At 41.1% G+C, this 15,380-nt stretch overlaps 1 protein-coding gene across 1 annotated transcript; it reads right to left on the bottom strand.

The window, feature by feature from the left end:
- Window positions 1-1,275: 1,275 nt before the first annotated feature.
- On the bottom strand, window positions 1,276-8,781 carry pcolcea (procollagen C-endopeptidase enhancer a). Its single transcript, XM_044043112.1, has 9 exons — window positions 8,632-8,781; window positions 5,231-5,339; window positions 4,880-5,138; window positions 4,140-4,264; window positions 3,900-4,036; window positions 3,262-3,608; window positions 3,098-3,175; window positions 1,738-1,908; window positions 1,276-1,638 (listed from the first exon to the last, which is right to left on the bottom strand). Exons 1-9 carry the CDS (start codon window positions 8,778-8,780, stop codon window positions 1,508-1,510), a joined length of 1,506 nt encoding a protein of 501 aa, XP_043899047.1. The 5' UTR covers window position 8,781; the 3' UTR covers window positions 1,276-1,507.
- Between the last annotated feature and the right edge of the window lie 6,599 nt (window positions 8,782-15,380).

The following is a 15,380-nucleotide window of genomic DNA, read 5'->3' as shown; positions in this document are numbered from 1 at the left end:
GCAGATGCTCACATGCTCCCATTACAGCTTATGATACAATCATGTGATCGAACACAAGTTTCAATGTGCGTAACATTTGCATTTTAAAACAATAATACTGAGCTAGATAATGACAATGTTAGCCACATAACGTTCTGAAACGCAAAGTGGATTATTAAAAGACAGCGTCCAGCATGAAAAAACATGTTTTAATCCCTGTATGTGACTTCAAATGAACACTAACGTAACATAGATTAACAATGTTAATGAAAACTCACCCCATAAGATAGAAGGTTAATAAGAGGTTTGAGGTGCTTTCTTTCTCCGTAACTACAGTGTCTGTCCACCTCAAGGTGTCCACTTAGTCTCATGTCCTGCCACTCTCTTTTGGCCGCTTAATAATCCATCCGTTTGTGTATGAACTCTGGAGAAAGTCAGCTAGCTTAAATGCTAACGCGTTAGCATAAAGTCCAGGAGCACAGCAGAAGTGAGATCAGATTTGTGCTGTAAAAGCCACGATTTAGTTCCTCTGTCGTGTGTTTTTCCTTGTCCATCTTCATTCAAAGGTGAAAACACACACACACGCTTCTGGAAGCAGCAGTCACAGTGAGGAGCACGGCACAGCTGCATAATTAAGTAGCCATGATTGCAGCTGATTGGCTGAAAAAAACAAAAAAAGCAGTGACAGAAAATCATTTTGTTAGTAAAAAAAAAAGCAAAAAACTTGTTTCTTTGTTGACTGTATTTGCGCTGGGCCGACTTGTTACTGGTTTCCCCTTGGCGAGTCACAAATTTGAAAGCAATAGCCCAAAATAATTGCTGTCCATGAAGAAGTTGGATAACTTCACTGTTGTTAGCAATTATTCCTGTGGATTAAAGACTCATTCTGTAGTGACTTTTGAAAAGTGAGGGGGACAATTTTAAACTATATATAAAAAATACACAATTCGTTTCTGTTTGGACCACTGTAAGATTTCCCTTTATTGTTAAATAAATATCAAAAAACAAAAACTAAACTTTGGAAGCAGTGGTACATTTTTCAAAATCACAGTATTTACATTTTTCACTCCATAATATTGTTCACATTTAATTCCAAACATTTATCTCTATGTTAAGGAAATAAAAGTCAGCATTTATCATGATCTGCTCTTGAAAATAAGTTGTCCTGGTTACTTACAGTGCTATAACACATTCAATCCACTTGGTGGAGACAGAGGCCTGTATTTAACTTGAGTTGGATATAGTTGGAGTGAGAGAGAGGACACAGTGTGTAAATAATTGTGCAGTCACGCCACGTAAGAGAGCTATAAAAACCTTTATTCATATATAAATTACAAACACAAGGTTTGGTAGGTGTTTTAATGGAAAGATGTGTTTGTATACCTTTTAAAATGATGGGGGGGGGAAATGAAGTTATGTTTTACTCCAATGTTTGTGCTTCAGTACATCTGTATTTCACATTGAATATTCTGGATTTGTGTGTGAGTGTGTGTGTATGATATGTCTTGGTCAGGACAGATGTGCAGGGTTAACAGGGCTGGTTTTGGATATTTATTAAAAGTTTGTGATGTGGGGCTTTGTAGGGAGCTGTGAATGCACCAGGATGCAGGGTACCCTGTCCGTTCTCGTCCACCTGACCCATGATAATGTAGTCGCCGCCTTTATTGGAGAGAAAAAAAAAAAGATTGATCAGTTTTCTACAAATGATCTATTGCAAATTGCAATGTGAACATTTGTGATTCCAAGAAAAGCGCGTACCTCTTCGGAACAACGGGCACTTCTTGCACTGTGACACCAGCTTCACGGACATGGCTTCTCCCACTTGTGTGATTATCATTCGACCTGCCTTGTAAGTCCTAATAATGGAGATGCCAACATTGAGAGTCCCACGGGGTCCAGGGGCCAGAGAGGTCACCTTCCCAGTTATCACTAGACGAAAGGAAGACTCAGTCAGAATACACAAACTGAATATCTCACTGTTTTGTATGTCAGACATTCCCAGACACTGGGTCAGCATCCACAGAGGGATCACATTTCTTTGAAGGTTTGTTTTTCTGGGATCTTATATTTGCATTACTCCTCGAAACCACATGAGGGAGTTTATTTATTTTCCACCAACAGTTTCAATCTATGATTTAATAGCCAGGAATAATGATTCTCTATGAGCACAGAGTGCCACATCCTCCATATACGCATGTGATGTGATTTCATGTATTTCTGTGAGATCAGGTTGAAACGTAAGCAGGTAACAAGTTGTGATTCATTTATCAAACACATATCACTTGACTGTTTTTTCTCTATTCTAAATAATAACGTGTTACAGTTGCAGAAATGGCAGTAAAATTGTCAGAATCATGCAAAAATGACCCAATATTATGATACAATGGTTGGTTCAGAAAAGACAGCAAATTCATATCTTAACTCTGGAAAAGTTGGGCTTGTAACAAATCTGAGCAAGGTACCCAATTGCCATTGATGGGGTTAAGTGGACACTCTAAATCAGAGGTGTCAAACTGGTGGCCCGTGGGCCACATGCGGCCCCCAAATTGATTGCTTGTGGCCCACCACTTACTATCATGTTATAATAAAAACATTGGCCGTGACCTTCTCTGCCTTAAACCAGAGTGATAAAACAGATAGACTATAATACTAAATATGTTTGCTAGCAATATTTGTATAATCACAACAATAATAATTATAATAATAAGACATTTAGTTGAAATGATCACATTATTAAATGTATTACATTCAACATTAAATGACAAAGCAAGCACTTTTACTTTAAATTCGGTGAAAAGTCATGAATAGCTTTATTACGACATCATGATGCAATATTGTGTTATAATTTTAAGCTCACATTACACCCCGCTAGTGAACAGCTGTTTGTTTTTGACACTGCTGCGCTAAATTGATCCCATCCACATGGGGCCACATCCAGTGTACTCCTAGTGCTGGTTCCAAGTCCCAGATAAATGGGAGGCTCGTGACAGGAGAGGAATCTGACTTAAAATCTCTGCCAAATCAAATATGTTTCAACCCAGAGAGAGAGAGAGAGAGGAGCTGATAGGAAAAAACAAAAAAAGTGAAAAGAAAAAAAAGTGAACAATAGGAAACTTACCAAATTCACTGGCACAGAAACTGGTCTTGATGGTTCCATCTCTTTTACAGGTTTTGGCACACAGTGGATTTTGAGCCACTAAACACACAAAGGGTACGTTAGATATTATCATATTCTGTTCATGGACACAACCAGTACATGCACACACACAAACACACACTCACCAGGCCTCTTTCCATTTGGCCTTGGGACTACCGGCCTCCTGTCCTGGCCTGTGCTGTCTTGTCCGCGGGTCCTCACAGGTTTGACTGGTTTAGGTCTCTCGGTGGGCTCAGGGGGTGGAGGTGGTACATACTTGGGGGTGGGTACAGGAGGCTTCACAGTCTCTACTGGACGTTGAGGTTTCACTGCAGGTTTTCGGGGGATGGCTCTTGTTCCAGCTCCCGAGTCAACCGTTGTGATCTGAGAACCACGAGGGACGCTGGTGTAGTGGGCAAGGAATCCGTCGGATGGGACACTGAGGTCGGACACAAACTGGACCAGGAGCACATTACCTTTGCTAAGAAATGGTCTGCACGGGAGAAAGGTGTGAAATGATGGATTGTTGATTAAAAACTTGCGTTAAAAGTCCAGTGTGTAACAGTTTAGGATATTTATGTTTGTATAAAAATAATCCTTAGAATAATAATAACAACAAAGTGTGCGTGCTGACGACGACGTCATTCATGCAAAGGCACTTGGCAAACAGGAGAATGAGTGCGGGAGTCCTCTGTTTGTCGTAGTATACAGTCTCACCATTAGAGGTCACTCATTCTTACACAGTGAACGTTTAATTTACATCTTCAAAAATAACGTGACTCACTCTGGGGTCTGATCACCACAGTATTTTCCAATCAGGTGCGAATCGTGTTTCTCTCCGCCATTGTAGAACGCCACGTAGTCGAACCGACAATAGGTGTCGGCCTCCAAGACGAACTTATCGAACTTGACTTGGATTACCTGGTTCATAAAGAAAAACAAAAAGGTGTGAGTGGTTTCACCGTGTGGGTTGGGGTTCACAGTTTGGTCAGTGAAATGTTAGCATGTTGAGTTTGCGGCCAACCATATCGGGCTCCACGGTGATGAGCCATGAGCAGCTGGATCCCAGCGGGTATTTCTTGTCTGGCCAGTTGGGCGTTGTGATCTCTCCCTGGGCTTTTGTTATCTTCCCCCCACAGAACTGTTGGTCTGACACAGTTTTAGAATACTCCATTAAGGATAATTGCCCACAGATAGCAACCAGTTGTTTACAAATCCTTTTAGGTTCACTAACTTTGAACTAAATTGCCATCATAATAATGATTATAATAATGAATAATAGTTAAATGATTGATAAATAATTATAACTTGTTAATACAGGTGCATTTTGGGTCGGGATCCTTGACTTAATCTTAAAATAGGTGTGACAATATGGTAAAAAAAACTATCCCATGCGCTATGTGAAGCTTTTACTACTTAAATAATTCAGCATTAGCATTTCTAAACATGATGTATTCCCTTAACCATTTAAAACTAATTAGTTAAAATGTCTGTGTTCTCATGCCAATAACACTGTCTTATAAATGACTATGAAAAGAAAACGGGATGATCTAAATGTCATATAGTTTGCAAATAACACCTTTTTTTTGTGAGGCATAAAGGTCTGAACATTTTAATTTGATTATTCAAATGACTAATTATAAGTAGCTTTGTTGATTTTTTTTTTCAGTATGTATGTGTATGTGCGAGTCTTCTTTTTGTAACATAAAAACAAAGGGAAAAAGGGAAAAAACAACATCATCACTCTAAAATGTAACTGCATACCATCCACATATGGTTTGGTTCCACTGAAATAGGCCACGAACCCTCTTGCCTGAGTCTCCCCGTCCGACACCATCTCTAACATCATGGTGTTTGTGGTCGAAATGAGAGCGCCAGGCCGGAAAGTTCCACAGAAGCGACCCAGTTTTTGCACCAGGTTGGAATGGCCATTGTAAACATCGAGATAGTCATAACGACACAGCGCATCGGCCTCCAGGTCGAAAATGCGGAAGGTGAGCATGACCACGTTCCCCTCGGGTACCTGGTAACCAGAATGCACATGAGTCAGTGGCAGAGAAAGTCTGACGAAAGGGCACAGTCAGCATTTAGAGATGCAAACACTGACTGACTCACAGTGATACGCCAGGTGCATTTGCTGTTGGGTTTGTAGGAGCTCGGGAAACCTTCACTGCCGACAAAGCCCGAGTCTGAAACCAGGTCGCCTCCACAATAGAAGACAGGCCTGTGAGAAAGGAGATGGGAAGATGGGGGCAGGGGAAGACTCGTGAGAAATTCACAGTATTAAAGAGAGTGCATAAATATAACTATCTCAACTCCCACGGACAGCCGTTTAGTTGAATCTCTCCTACTCCTTCTCATACGGAGCCCCAAAATGCTCCGTATTTAATAAATATTTACTTTAAGAGATTACCAACTGAGGCCAAAATTGCTCAGTAACTCCAGATCAACACAAAAATCAAAACATCTCTTCCTTGGGCCGTCACCTATATATTAGACAATTTAATCACAGTTGTTGAGTTAAATATTATACAAACAATAAATACAATAACAAAATGACTATTTTATATTGGCAACCGTGTGAGAAATTCAGACAAGTCCATGACGGATTTAATGCTTTTTATGCGTCAGCTTGAGGAATTAAATATTTTAAAGTTCATGGATGGTAGGACGATTTCGAATGGCACACAACATGCAAAAAAAAAACAAAGCAAAACCAGAAAAACTAGTGTCAACAAACGGAGGCAGACACATTACAGTCAATTAATCAATTGTGCATGGAAATGTACTTAGTGTTCGTGGGGGACATGGGAGCAAGATAAAGGGAATAGAACGTGTTCAAAAGCAACCTCTGTGGTTCAAAATGGTTCTTGTAGATTTTGAATTACTTTTATTTGCACACACACACACCAATTAGTGATAGAAACTGGCAACCAGTTACAAGCCCAAGTCCCTTCCACTTGGCCATGGGCCCTGAAAGTGGCAGTTGCCAAAGACTCCACAACACAGAACCTCACCTACACCATCCAGCCATCTGTTTTATTTCTTTATAAACATTCAAGTTATTTGGTTCCTCTCTGCAGAAACAGGTGGAGATTGAAGGTGAACGTGTATCCATGAGCTGCAGCAGAGTCACAACAGTGGAGAATTATCACATGACCAGGGGAGACGAGGCAACAACAACAGGCTGTAAAAACATTATACATGATAAATATCTACGTGTAGGAGCGAGAAGTAGATAGAGTGTTTTGCAAACCTCGGCTGAAGCTTCCTGTTTTGGCTTCCCTGTCCAGAACAAACGTATCCACACATGCATATCTGTCTTCAACTTCCTGTGTGCTTTCAGCCGTCTATATTTTAACACATTTCCACTGTAGACACGTGTTTCTTCTCTTCTGGTTGAGACAACTCTGAGAAGGGTAGTGAGGAAACGTTGCACCAGGCACCCAGATGTCAATCACACTGGTGTCCACTCATACTGTATGTGTCACGCTTTATCAATGTTTTTTTTGAAATGAGAAAATAATTTACAAAATTGACATCACGTGCTATTGAAGAACACCTGAAACCAGCTATCCACACATTATCGTTTATCTTTAATGATGTTATCCGATAATATCTCAGGAAAATGTGGTTTTTGCAACAAGAGGAGTCACCTCCTATAGCCGCTAATTCATATATTCGTACTTAATGTTTAGCTTCAGCTGCCAATTCTTGGTATTTGTGTATCAGGCCAAAAAAAATCTCACAAAAACATGAACACAGATTGCAGTAAAGTTAGCATATCAGTGAAATTTTGAATTTGTCCCTATCTCTGATGACTTATCGAGGTCATTCTGACGTAATATCATACATTTCTTACATAGATGGATATATATGTGTATATATATATATCATGTTTAAGAATAGACATAGAATTGAATAGGTGCAACTTTTGCTAAGTGGCTTAAATCTGGTTTTCCATGTTTGCAGCGATATTGAGGCTTTTCCACTACATAGTCCCGTCACACCTCGGCATATCACGGCTTGACTCGACATGGTTTGGTAGGCTTTTCCATTACTATAGTATCTCCTCAACGTGGGTGACCTGCATTACCGGAGCACAGACTCTGACCTGAAATACAGAGGAAGGGGTTGTGATGCGGCTCACGATCGCGACTTTTAGCAGTGCAGTCACTAAATACACCAGACTCCTCTGTTAAACATTGAGATTTTAGACATTTCCTTGCTAAATGTTGGAGATTAACACACATTTTCAGGATTTTTAAGTATTTTTAACTGATCGACAGTTCGGCATTGTCTGGTTTGCTCGTGACTCTTCCAGCGTCGACACTGACCAATAAGTGGACAGTATCGGCTCAGCTCACTAAAAAAAGTACTATCGCTAATGGAAAAGCAAAAAAATAAAAGTGTAGAGTCGTTCCATGCTGAGTCGAGCCGTGCCGGGACTGTCTTATGCTGGTTCTCGATGCAAAGGAGTCAGCAGGAGGCACATACAGCAAAGTCAACGCTGACTATATATCAGTAGCTGATACAACCACACGTAAATTAAAACCCATGACGTATCCTTTTAAAGACTAAAGGTAGGCTTCCAGACAGACAGACACTGATGTAATGTGAACAGAGAACTTTTAATGATACATTCTAATACCATTCTTTTAATTATGCATTGGAATAATCACTACTGTTTGTCATTTTAATGAGGGGGTGCCATGACAGAAAGATCACTCTGTATGCTGCTGCTCCAGAGCCACTGAAGTGAAGAAACGTCGAGAAGCTGCAGCTCACTTTTCACATGACGCTGACGAGCACATTTTAAAGCCCCTAACAATTGTGTCACCATAAATTCCATTGCTTAAAACCCTCGCAGGGCTCATTTGGTCATTTCACAGTCAGAAACAATTCCTGGTTACGACTGTTGCCAGTAGGACATTTTTATTATAATGCTTTTGGGGCCAAGATAACAGATTTTTTTCTTTGTCCTTTTAGTCTGTGGTGTGGGATGTTGTTTTGGGATCATGGAAATGTAACTTACAGTTGTAAGATACATGTGATACATGTGTTCTCCATCTCCAGCTCTGAGGAAGTCAACACGTACCGTCGAGAGACGTAAACACCAGTCAGGACAACTCAAGTCAGGCGTGATGGAAAAATACTCTCCTCGGAAAGTCAGGTCATCAAAGTAAGTTTGCTGAACCCCAGCAAACGTCAGACGCCTCGCTGATTACAGCCAAGATGTCTGGAGGCTGAGCCAAGTTGCTCTGATTTCACCCCACAAGGCCAACTAAAAGCATTAACATCTGTGGCGGCTCAGCGTGGATGAAATTATGAGCCAGAATGACAAATCTGTGCCCAAACAAAACACAGCAAGGAATTCAGAGTATTTGTTCAGTCTTAACTTGTAAGCTCTCCAACAAAGTAGCCCATTTTCGCTTCAAATGGAAGGTCCTGCGTTCCCACAGAGTCACATACATGACAAGACACACACACTCTTCCCTCACTGCAACCTCACCCACCTGGTGTAATTGGTCTGCTGAGCCCTCGTCCATCCTAAAGTCAGGGACAGGAACAAGGAAACACCCCAGAAGCTGCCTCCGTGCATCATGATGCAGTGTGCACACAAAGTGTAGATCACTATTGAGAGGAGAGGAGGGAGGCAGGGCATAGGAGGTGAAATGCAGGGGGTACGAGGGAGGTAGCTATTGGGAAATGGGAGGAGAGAATGAATAAGTGGGGGAGAGAGAGAGAGAGAGGCAGATGCTGAATTAGAACTGTAGTGAGAAAGAGCCAATGTGTGGGGTGGTGGTGGTGGTGGTGGTGGGGGGGGGGAGGAGGAGGTTGGCGTGAGTGAGGAGGGAGGGAAGGAGAGGGTTTTAATTAAAGCCAGATGTTCTCTCCAGAATAGCCCTGGTTTCAATATACCAGACGGGACACGTTTGGAAAGACGTGCAGAAAGGACTGTACCTTTTCTTTGCAGCAGAAGTTTCTAGTTCACCACGTGGTGGAAGGGAACCGCTCGAGTGCGGCACCATGAGTTAGTGACACAGTCGTAGCCCTGTATAAGGAGTGTGTGTGCCCCCTGCTGGCCCCCCACCCACACCTTGAACTGTCCTATAAAATGTTTATGAATTTTGCTTTATGTCATCATTAGACCACGCGTTCCTCATCTTGACCTCGTCTCTCTTAGGTGAGCCTGTGGTTGAAGTGGCTAAAATCAGCGAGCATGTCTGTCCTGTTTTGATTCTCGGTGGGCCAGCAGGGGGCATGCTCAGCTCACCACTTTTATGTGAAATAAGCTTGACATTTGATTTGGAGGGTGATCAGCTGGCTGATGCTGGCACAGGGGCAGAGGCTTTGTGGTCAACATGTCCCACAATAATACACTGAAAAAAACCTTTGTTTTGACTGCTTTAGTAAAAGAACCCTGACAATAAAGTATCATAAAACGAACTACCTCTTTCCTCTGACTGTCTTTCCATAAGCCCCTGGGGCGTCTTTGGCTCCGTAAGACCTGAATCAGTCAGTGAGTGTCTCATTTGCCCCACAATTGGCTGATGCTCACATACTGTAGGGGCAGAGCCTGAGACTTTACGAGCCGTGGCACTCAACATGTTGGACCTGGAATCTTCCACTGTTCCACAATAACAGTGGAGACGTTTCATACACTGAAGAAAATAAATGTTTTAATGAATCTATTACTTTTTTTGACTATCAAAAGGCCCTGATCATAAAGATCTTTCCTCCGACTGTCTCCGCTTAAGCACCAGAGGCTTCTTTGGCTGCGGAACATCTGAGTCAGGCAAGAATAACACTCTTTGGGGGGGAGGGGGGGGGTTTCTATCTACGTTGAGACATGCCTTTAGTCGACATCACATGGAGGCCTGCTGAGGGGATGCATTTGAAATTTATGTTATGACGATCGTCAGGTTTTTACATACAACAGAGACGCAGCACTTTGGTCAAAGCTCGGGCCGTGCAGGGTGCACAAAGCACAGCTTTCACAGAGAGAGATGATGTTTCCAGATGCCTGGTGATGTATGACTTCAGCAATTAAGCATTACATGACAAAAACACTGACAACTCTGCTGAAATGAGCACTCTGTGGTCCAGCTGTGCTCTGTTTGTGTCAACTCCAAAGTCCTGATAAGAGGCAGCAGAGGCAGGAATGTAATCTGCAGGCCCTGCGGGTGGCGGGGGAGCGAGGAATGGACGGGGGTCTGAGCGAGCGCAACTGTGGAGTCATTGCCATTACGTGTGGGAGCAGCAGTGACCTTTACACTTCGCTGGAATCCAAGCCGGAGGTGTAAGTTTCTGCAATAACTTCAGGCAAATCCTTCAGGCTGGACATGCATTCCTCCTGAGGAGTCAGAGGGAAGCACAGACTGCATGTGACTGGTGAGAGAGGGGGGGGAGATGGATGGGTGCCCGGCAACAGTGGCTAAAGAAAGCAAAACAAAAACAGAAAAATAGAAAAACCTATTTAAATGGTTTAAAATGGTCAGAAATACTGTTAGTGAAAGGCTAAGTGGTTTAAAACGCACCGTGGAGCTACACTCTCATCAATCACACCCAGTTACACTATGTCTCATAGTGTAACTGGGTCAAGGACAAGGTTTGTCTTTCAATTATGCGGTGCACTAGTACAGCAATAAATATGTTAAACTGATAAATCCTGCACGAGCACTCGAGATAGAACCATGTAAGGCTCAGAATGGATCTAAAAGTAAAGTATTCAATCAGGAGAGACTAAAAATGCATGGAATGAATGAATCATCAGGGTGATGATGAGATTGAAGGCATCTGGCCTGAGCAGTGAATACCTCACCACGTTGGAGCGTGATGGACTTTTTGATAATGAAGGATGGTGATGTAATGTGAAGACTGTGCAGTGATTGGGAGGCGAACAGCAGCAAGATGACGGCGTTTGCAGAGATGATGTGTTTCGCTGCCCTACTGGACAGACAGGGAACAGCTGACGATCAGCTGACCTCTCAACAACAACAACAACAACAACAGAGCCTGCATGCGTTGGTTGAGTAAGAGGGGATGAAAACATATAGTACACACAAAAGATTAGTTTTCCTGAATTAACTTACACTACAGCATCATTTCAAGTTACAGTTCAGGTTGTTTAAATTGTGGTGACATAAGGTACTGTGCTGTCTAAGTTGCACACCAGCACACCTGCTAAAATCTATGTTATTTTAAGAATATGTCCCCAATTTATATTAGATTAGATTTACAGTAGAATTAAAACTGAAGTCTGTCTTGTGCACCAAATCCCATTGAGAAAAAAAACAGCATGTTTATCTTGTGAGGACAGAGGAGCACCAGGTCTATGGCTTCTTCATTTGCTAAGTTTGTGTCACAAGGTTTCGCACACAAGTCACAAAAGAGCAATTTCTATTTAAACTCCCGTGTGCCATGATGTAAATGTGGTTTCAAAAGTGACATACATGGGTTTCTGGTTGGAAAAAAAAAACACACCTCAAAAAACCCGGACTCTTCCTCTAACTGGAAATGATGGTACCTTGTTTATAATTTTGACAAATCCCACCGGGGGAGAGAAAATGGTACCAGAAGCATCAACATTTGTCATTAATTCCAAACAACCGAGCTGTGCTTGTCTCACTTAAATGCAGACGTTCTGAAAAGCTTATATAAACACCCTGTGTGTATGTTTTTCCACCGTGTTTACACTGTGTACTTTTCTCTTCAACTTTGGCACAAACAGACAGAGCTTAAATGCTGCGGGGTTGTTGTTTTTTTCACTTTGTTCCAGAAAAAGTCTCGACTCAAATACATTGTGTGGAAATAGAAAAAGCTGCTTGGCAATTCAATGACCCACAAGAGAGGATATAACTCGTAATGTGCTCAGTGCAGGCCACAGGGGTGGTGTAGTGGTTATGGTTAGCACCCTCGCTTTTGCAGCAGGGTGACCCGTGTGTGTTGTGTATGGGTTTACTCAGAACTCCAGGTTCTCAGGTTTCCTCCCACAGTCCAAAAACATGCAGATTCTGGAATTAGGACACAATGGACACTCTAAATTGACTGTAGGTGTGAGTGCTTACTCACTACAGTTGTCATGATGACACCTGGTGGTGAAATTGTGATACTACAGCTTCTCTTCACTCAGACCTGTTCGATCTGCCCGACTGTCTGTAAATAAAGCTTATAACGGAATATTATATATATGTTTTTGCTTCAAAATAACTCTGCAATTTAAGCTTTATTCCTACTATTGTAAATGCATAAGGTGAGATTTATTTAAAAATTACCTAAAAAAATCATTAAACTTTTACTTTACAATATTCCAGTATGACTCAGCTTAAGTTTAGAATTCATGTAGTTATAGTTATATTTTGTGCCCCTCACGTTTGATTAAATTCTGCATGTATAACACAACTGTCTTGGCCGCAGTTCTTCCTTGAAAAAGACGATTACATCTCAACGTTGTCTTAGTAAAATAAAGGTTAATTTAAAAGACAGGCAATTTATAAGCTATTCATTGAGAGTAATGGTTTTAAATACAGCCAGTGCTGGTGATGCATGGAGCATCTGGATTAATATTAGCTTCATTCAAATTCAGCATTTAAAATCCGTTTAATAATAGTGCATAATGTGTCTCTACATTAGTAACGCTTTGTGATGCCGCTAATGACCAGTGCCAAATATGAAGTTGTAATAATGATTTATAATTCCACAAAATGCATTAATTGAACTTGTATGTCACAGAATGTGAGCTCTTCCGGATTTTGATGAAATTCTAAATGAGTCGCAATGTCTGGCAACAGTATGGACGTCAAGTATTAAATAACACTAGCAGTAGGAAAATGGCATCAGTGTAACATTGACCTCTGTGACTGTCTTTGTGCTGCAGGGCCGACATTAGAGGTTTCATGTCGGATAATCAAGATAATGTAAGAATCTTAACTCGGGGATAGTTGTGTGGATCCTCATGTGGAGGATAAAGTGGTAGACGATGGATGGATGGATGGAAGAATCTCAACTCCCTTTCTAAAACCTCACGTTTGTACTAGCATAGTACCTGGTACCAGAGAGGTTGGAGAGGTTCCAAGCAAGCTGAGTAGGTACTATGCGTGACGTCGCCAGACTGCCGGCCACTGATTGGTCAGAGGGTCGTCACAGGAAGAGACAAGAATCAAGCCGAACAATGCCGAACTGTAGAACAGTTAAAAAGACTTAACAATCATGAAAAACGTGGGTTAATCTCCCACAATTACCAGAGAACTGTCTAAAATCTCAATATTTAACAGAGGAGTCTGGTGTACCAGTCAACCTTGCCATGGCGAGGCGAGGCGGGACCGTAGTGTTCTTTATTGATCGATAAGGCCCCCAAAAGTTCTCCCTACTCTACCTTTAAGTGTGTGTGTGTGGTTTTATGTGTGTAACATAATGACTACCAACATGTGACCAAAAATTAATTAAAGAAAGAGGTTTATCTTTGTGTTGGTAATAAATTTATACTTATTCACACAGGGTCAGATAAGGTTCCAGAATTGCATTCAAAATTGCATCTGATCCATAGTTGCACACCCACAGAACACATGAAGCACACGCACAAAAGTACAAGTTGTCATAAGGTTTTTCCAATATACATATATTTCATGATGTTCATCAATATAATAAGACATTGATAGATTTACACTACAATTATTTTATGTACTCTGAATTTTTCATTCAGTCTCCTCTCCTTTACGTTGAGTCAACCTTATTTAGTTTTATAATCCCATACCAAATGACAGCACAATAAAATCTATCAATAAATGAAAGGAAATAAATTAAATAAACTGAGCATGTTGCCCGTGATCCCCTGGTCCTGTCCCTCCATGTGGGACCAGGCGAGCAGGGGCAACGTGGACCTTCATCCCAAGAACCCCTTCCCCTCTTTCCTCAAAAATAAGCAGATTTCAAAGAAAAAAATAGATCTTGTAGATACAAACAGCAAATCTGATGTAAACTGTAGAATCATTCTGAGCATTCGGGACAAATTGAAGGTAAAAAATACTCGTTTTTTTCCCCCCTTTTAACTTTCTCTACCTTTACCCATCAGTGCTTACACATAAACAATTCAGTGACATCTGGAGTTATTACTAAATTGATGAAAAAAAAACCAACGACAATATTTGGTTCACAGATAAAATATGTTAACATATATTAAGTTGAATATTGTATGTTTTAAGCCATCCAGAGAACATTCAGCGACTCATAAGGTTCCCTCCTCGAGCTGTGTTCATCCCATTTGGGGGTAACAGTTAAGTATCAAGGGGAAAATTCCCCTTTCTGCTCATTCCTCCCAAGTTTGAATCACAATTTTGTAAAATCACAGTTGTAATTCAAACCCTAAAAGAGGTTCTGAAACATTCTGGCATCGGCATCTTTGTGCAATCACCGCCAAATGACCCAAACGCAGCTGAGATCGCTGAACGACTCTTGAGGACGGCACAAGACAATAGTCGCCATTGACTCGTGTTCCCCTCCCACCGGAATTGACGGGGGAAAAAAACAAAAGTGCCATGGTGTGAAAACATATGCAAACATCTTCTCATACAGACAGTAAAGCGACAGAAAAAAAGAGAGAGAGAAAGAGAAAGAGAGCACTCGCTTCATTTTCACCATTGTGACCAAATTGGTTGAGAGCTCACAGGACAAAAAAAACTTGATTCATGGATAACAGAGGTCCTACCCCAAAAAGAACCACCTTTGTCATGATTTTCTATTGCCAAAACACACATTTTGCACTTTGATAATATGGATTTTGTCTTTATATTTGACTTGATATATGTATATATATCAAGTCAAATTGCTAATACCTTAAACCTGAGGATATAGGACCCCCTACCCCCCAAAACACCCCCTGTATTACAACACCAAACAATGCAGGCTTTTTTTTTTTATTACATTTTTCTTGATTTATGTCTGCTGAAGTTATATAGATATATATATGGCTGAAGTTTGTCTTTTCTCTTTAAAACCTGGCAGCACTATGGAGACAGGAACAAAAAAAAACAAGAGTTGTGCTATTATTAGTTATAGGATCATGTGTCTAAAAAACCTGTTGAAGCCATTCAGACCTGAATATACGCGGAGGGGAGACGATTTTAGATAGCGTTTAACTTGCATAATGGCACACTCACAAGTCAAAGTGGCACACTAAATAAATAGTGCGTAAAAAGTCCTGTAATTACAGATATAGTGGGTATTTAGAGCAGACCAGGACAGACTGAATAACCTTTTTTTTTTT

This window comes from Solea senegalensis, linkage group LG13, assembly GCF_019176455.1.
Source record: "Solea senegalensis isolate Sse05_10M linkage group LG13, IFAPA_SoseM_1, whole genome shotgun sequence".
Lineage (NCBI taxonomy): Eukaryota > Metazoa > Chordata > Actinopteri > Pleuronectiformes > Soleidae > Solea > Solea senegalensis.
This window is presented reverse-complemented; position numbering and strand designations above follow the sequence as displayed.

Bases quoted from the DNA above. Each gene is read 5' to 3' on its own strand.
- pcolcea (XM_044043112.1), bottom strand. From the start codon at position 8,780: ATGCCCTGCCTCCCTCCTCTCCTCTCAATAGTGATCTACACTTTGTGT. The intron at 5,139-5,230 runs GTGAGTCAGTCA...TCTGGTTACCAG, and splicing joins AATGCACCTGGCGTATCACT to GTACCCGAGGGGAACGTGGT. The intron at 4,265-4,879 runs GTATGCAGTTAC...AAACTGTGTCAG, and splicing joins AACCAAACCATATGTGGATG to ACCAACAGTTCTGTGGGGGG.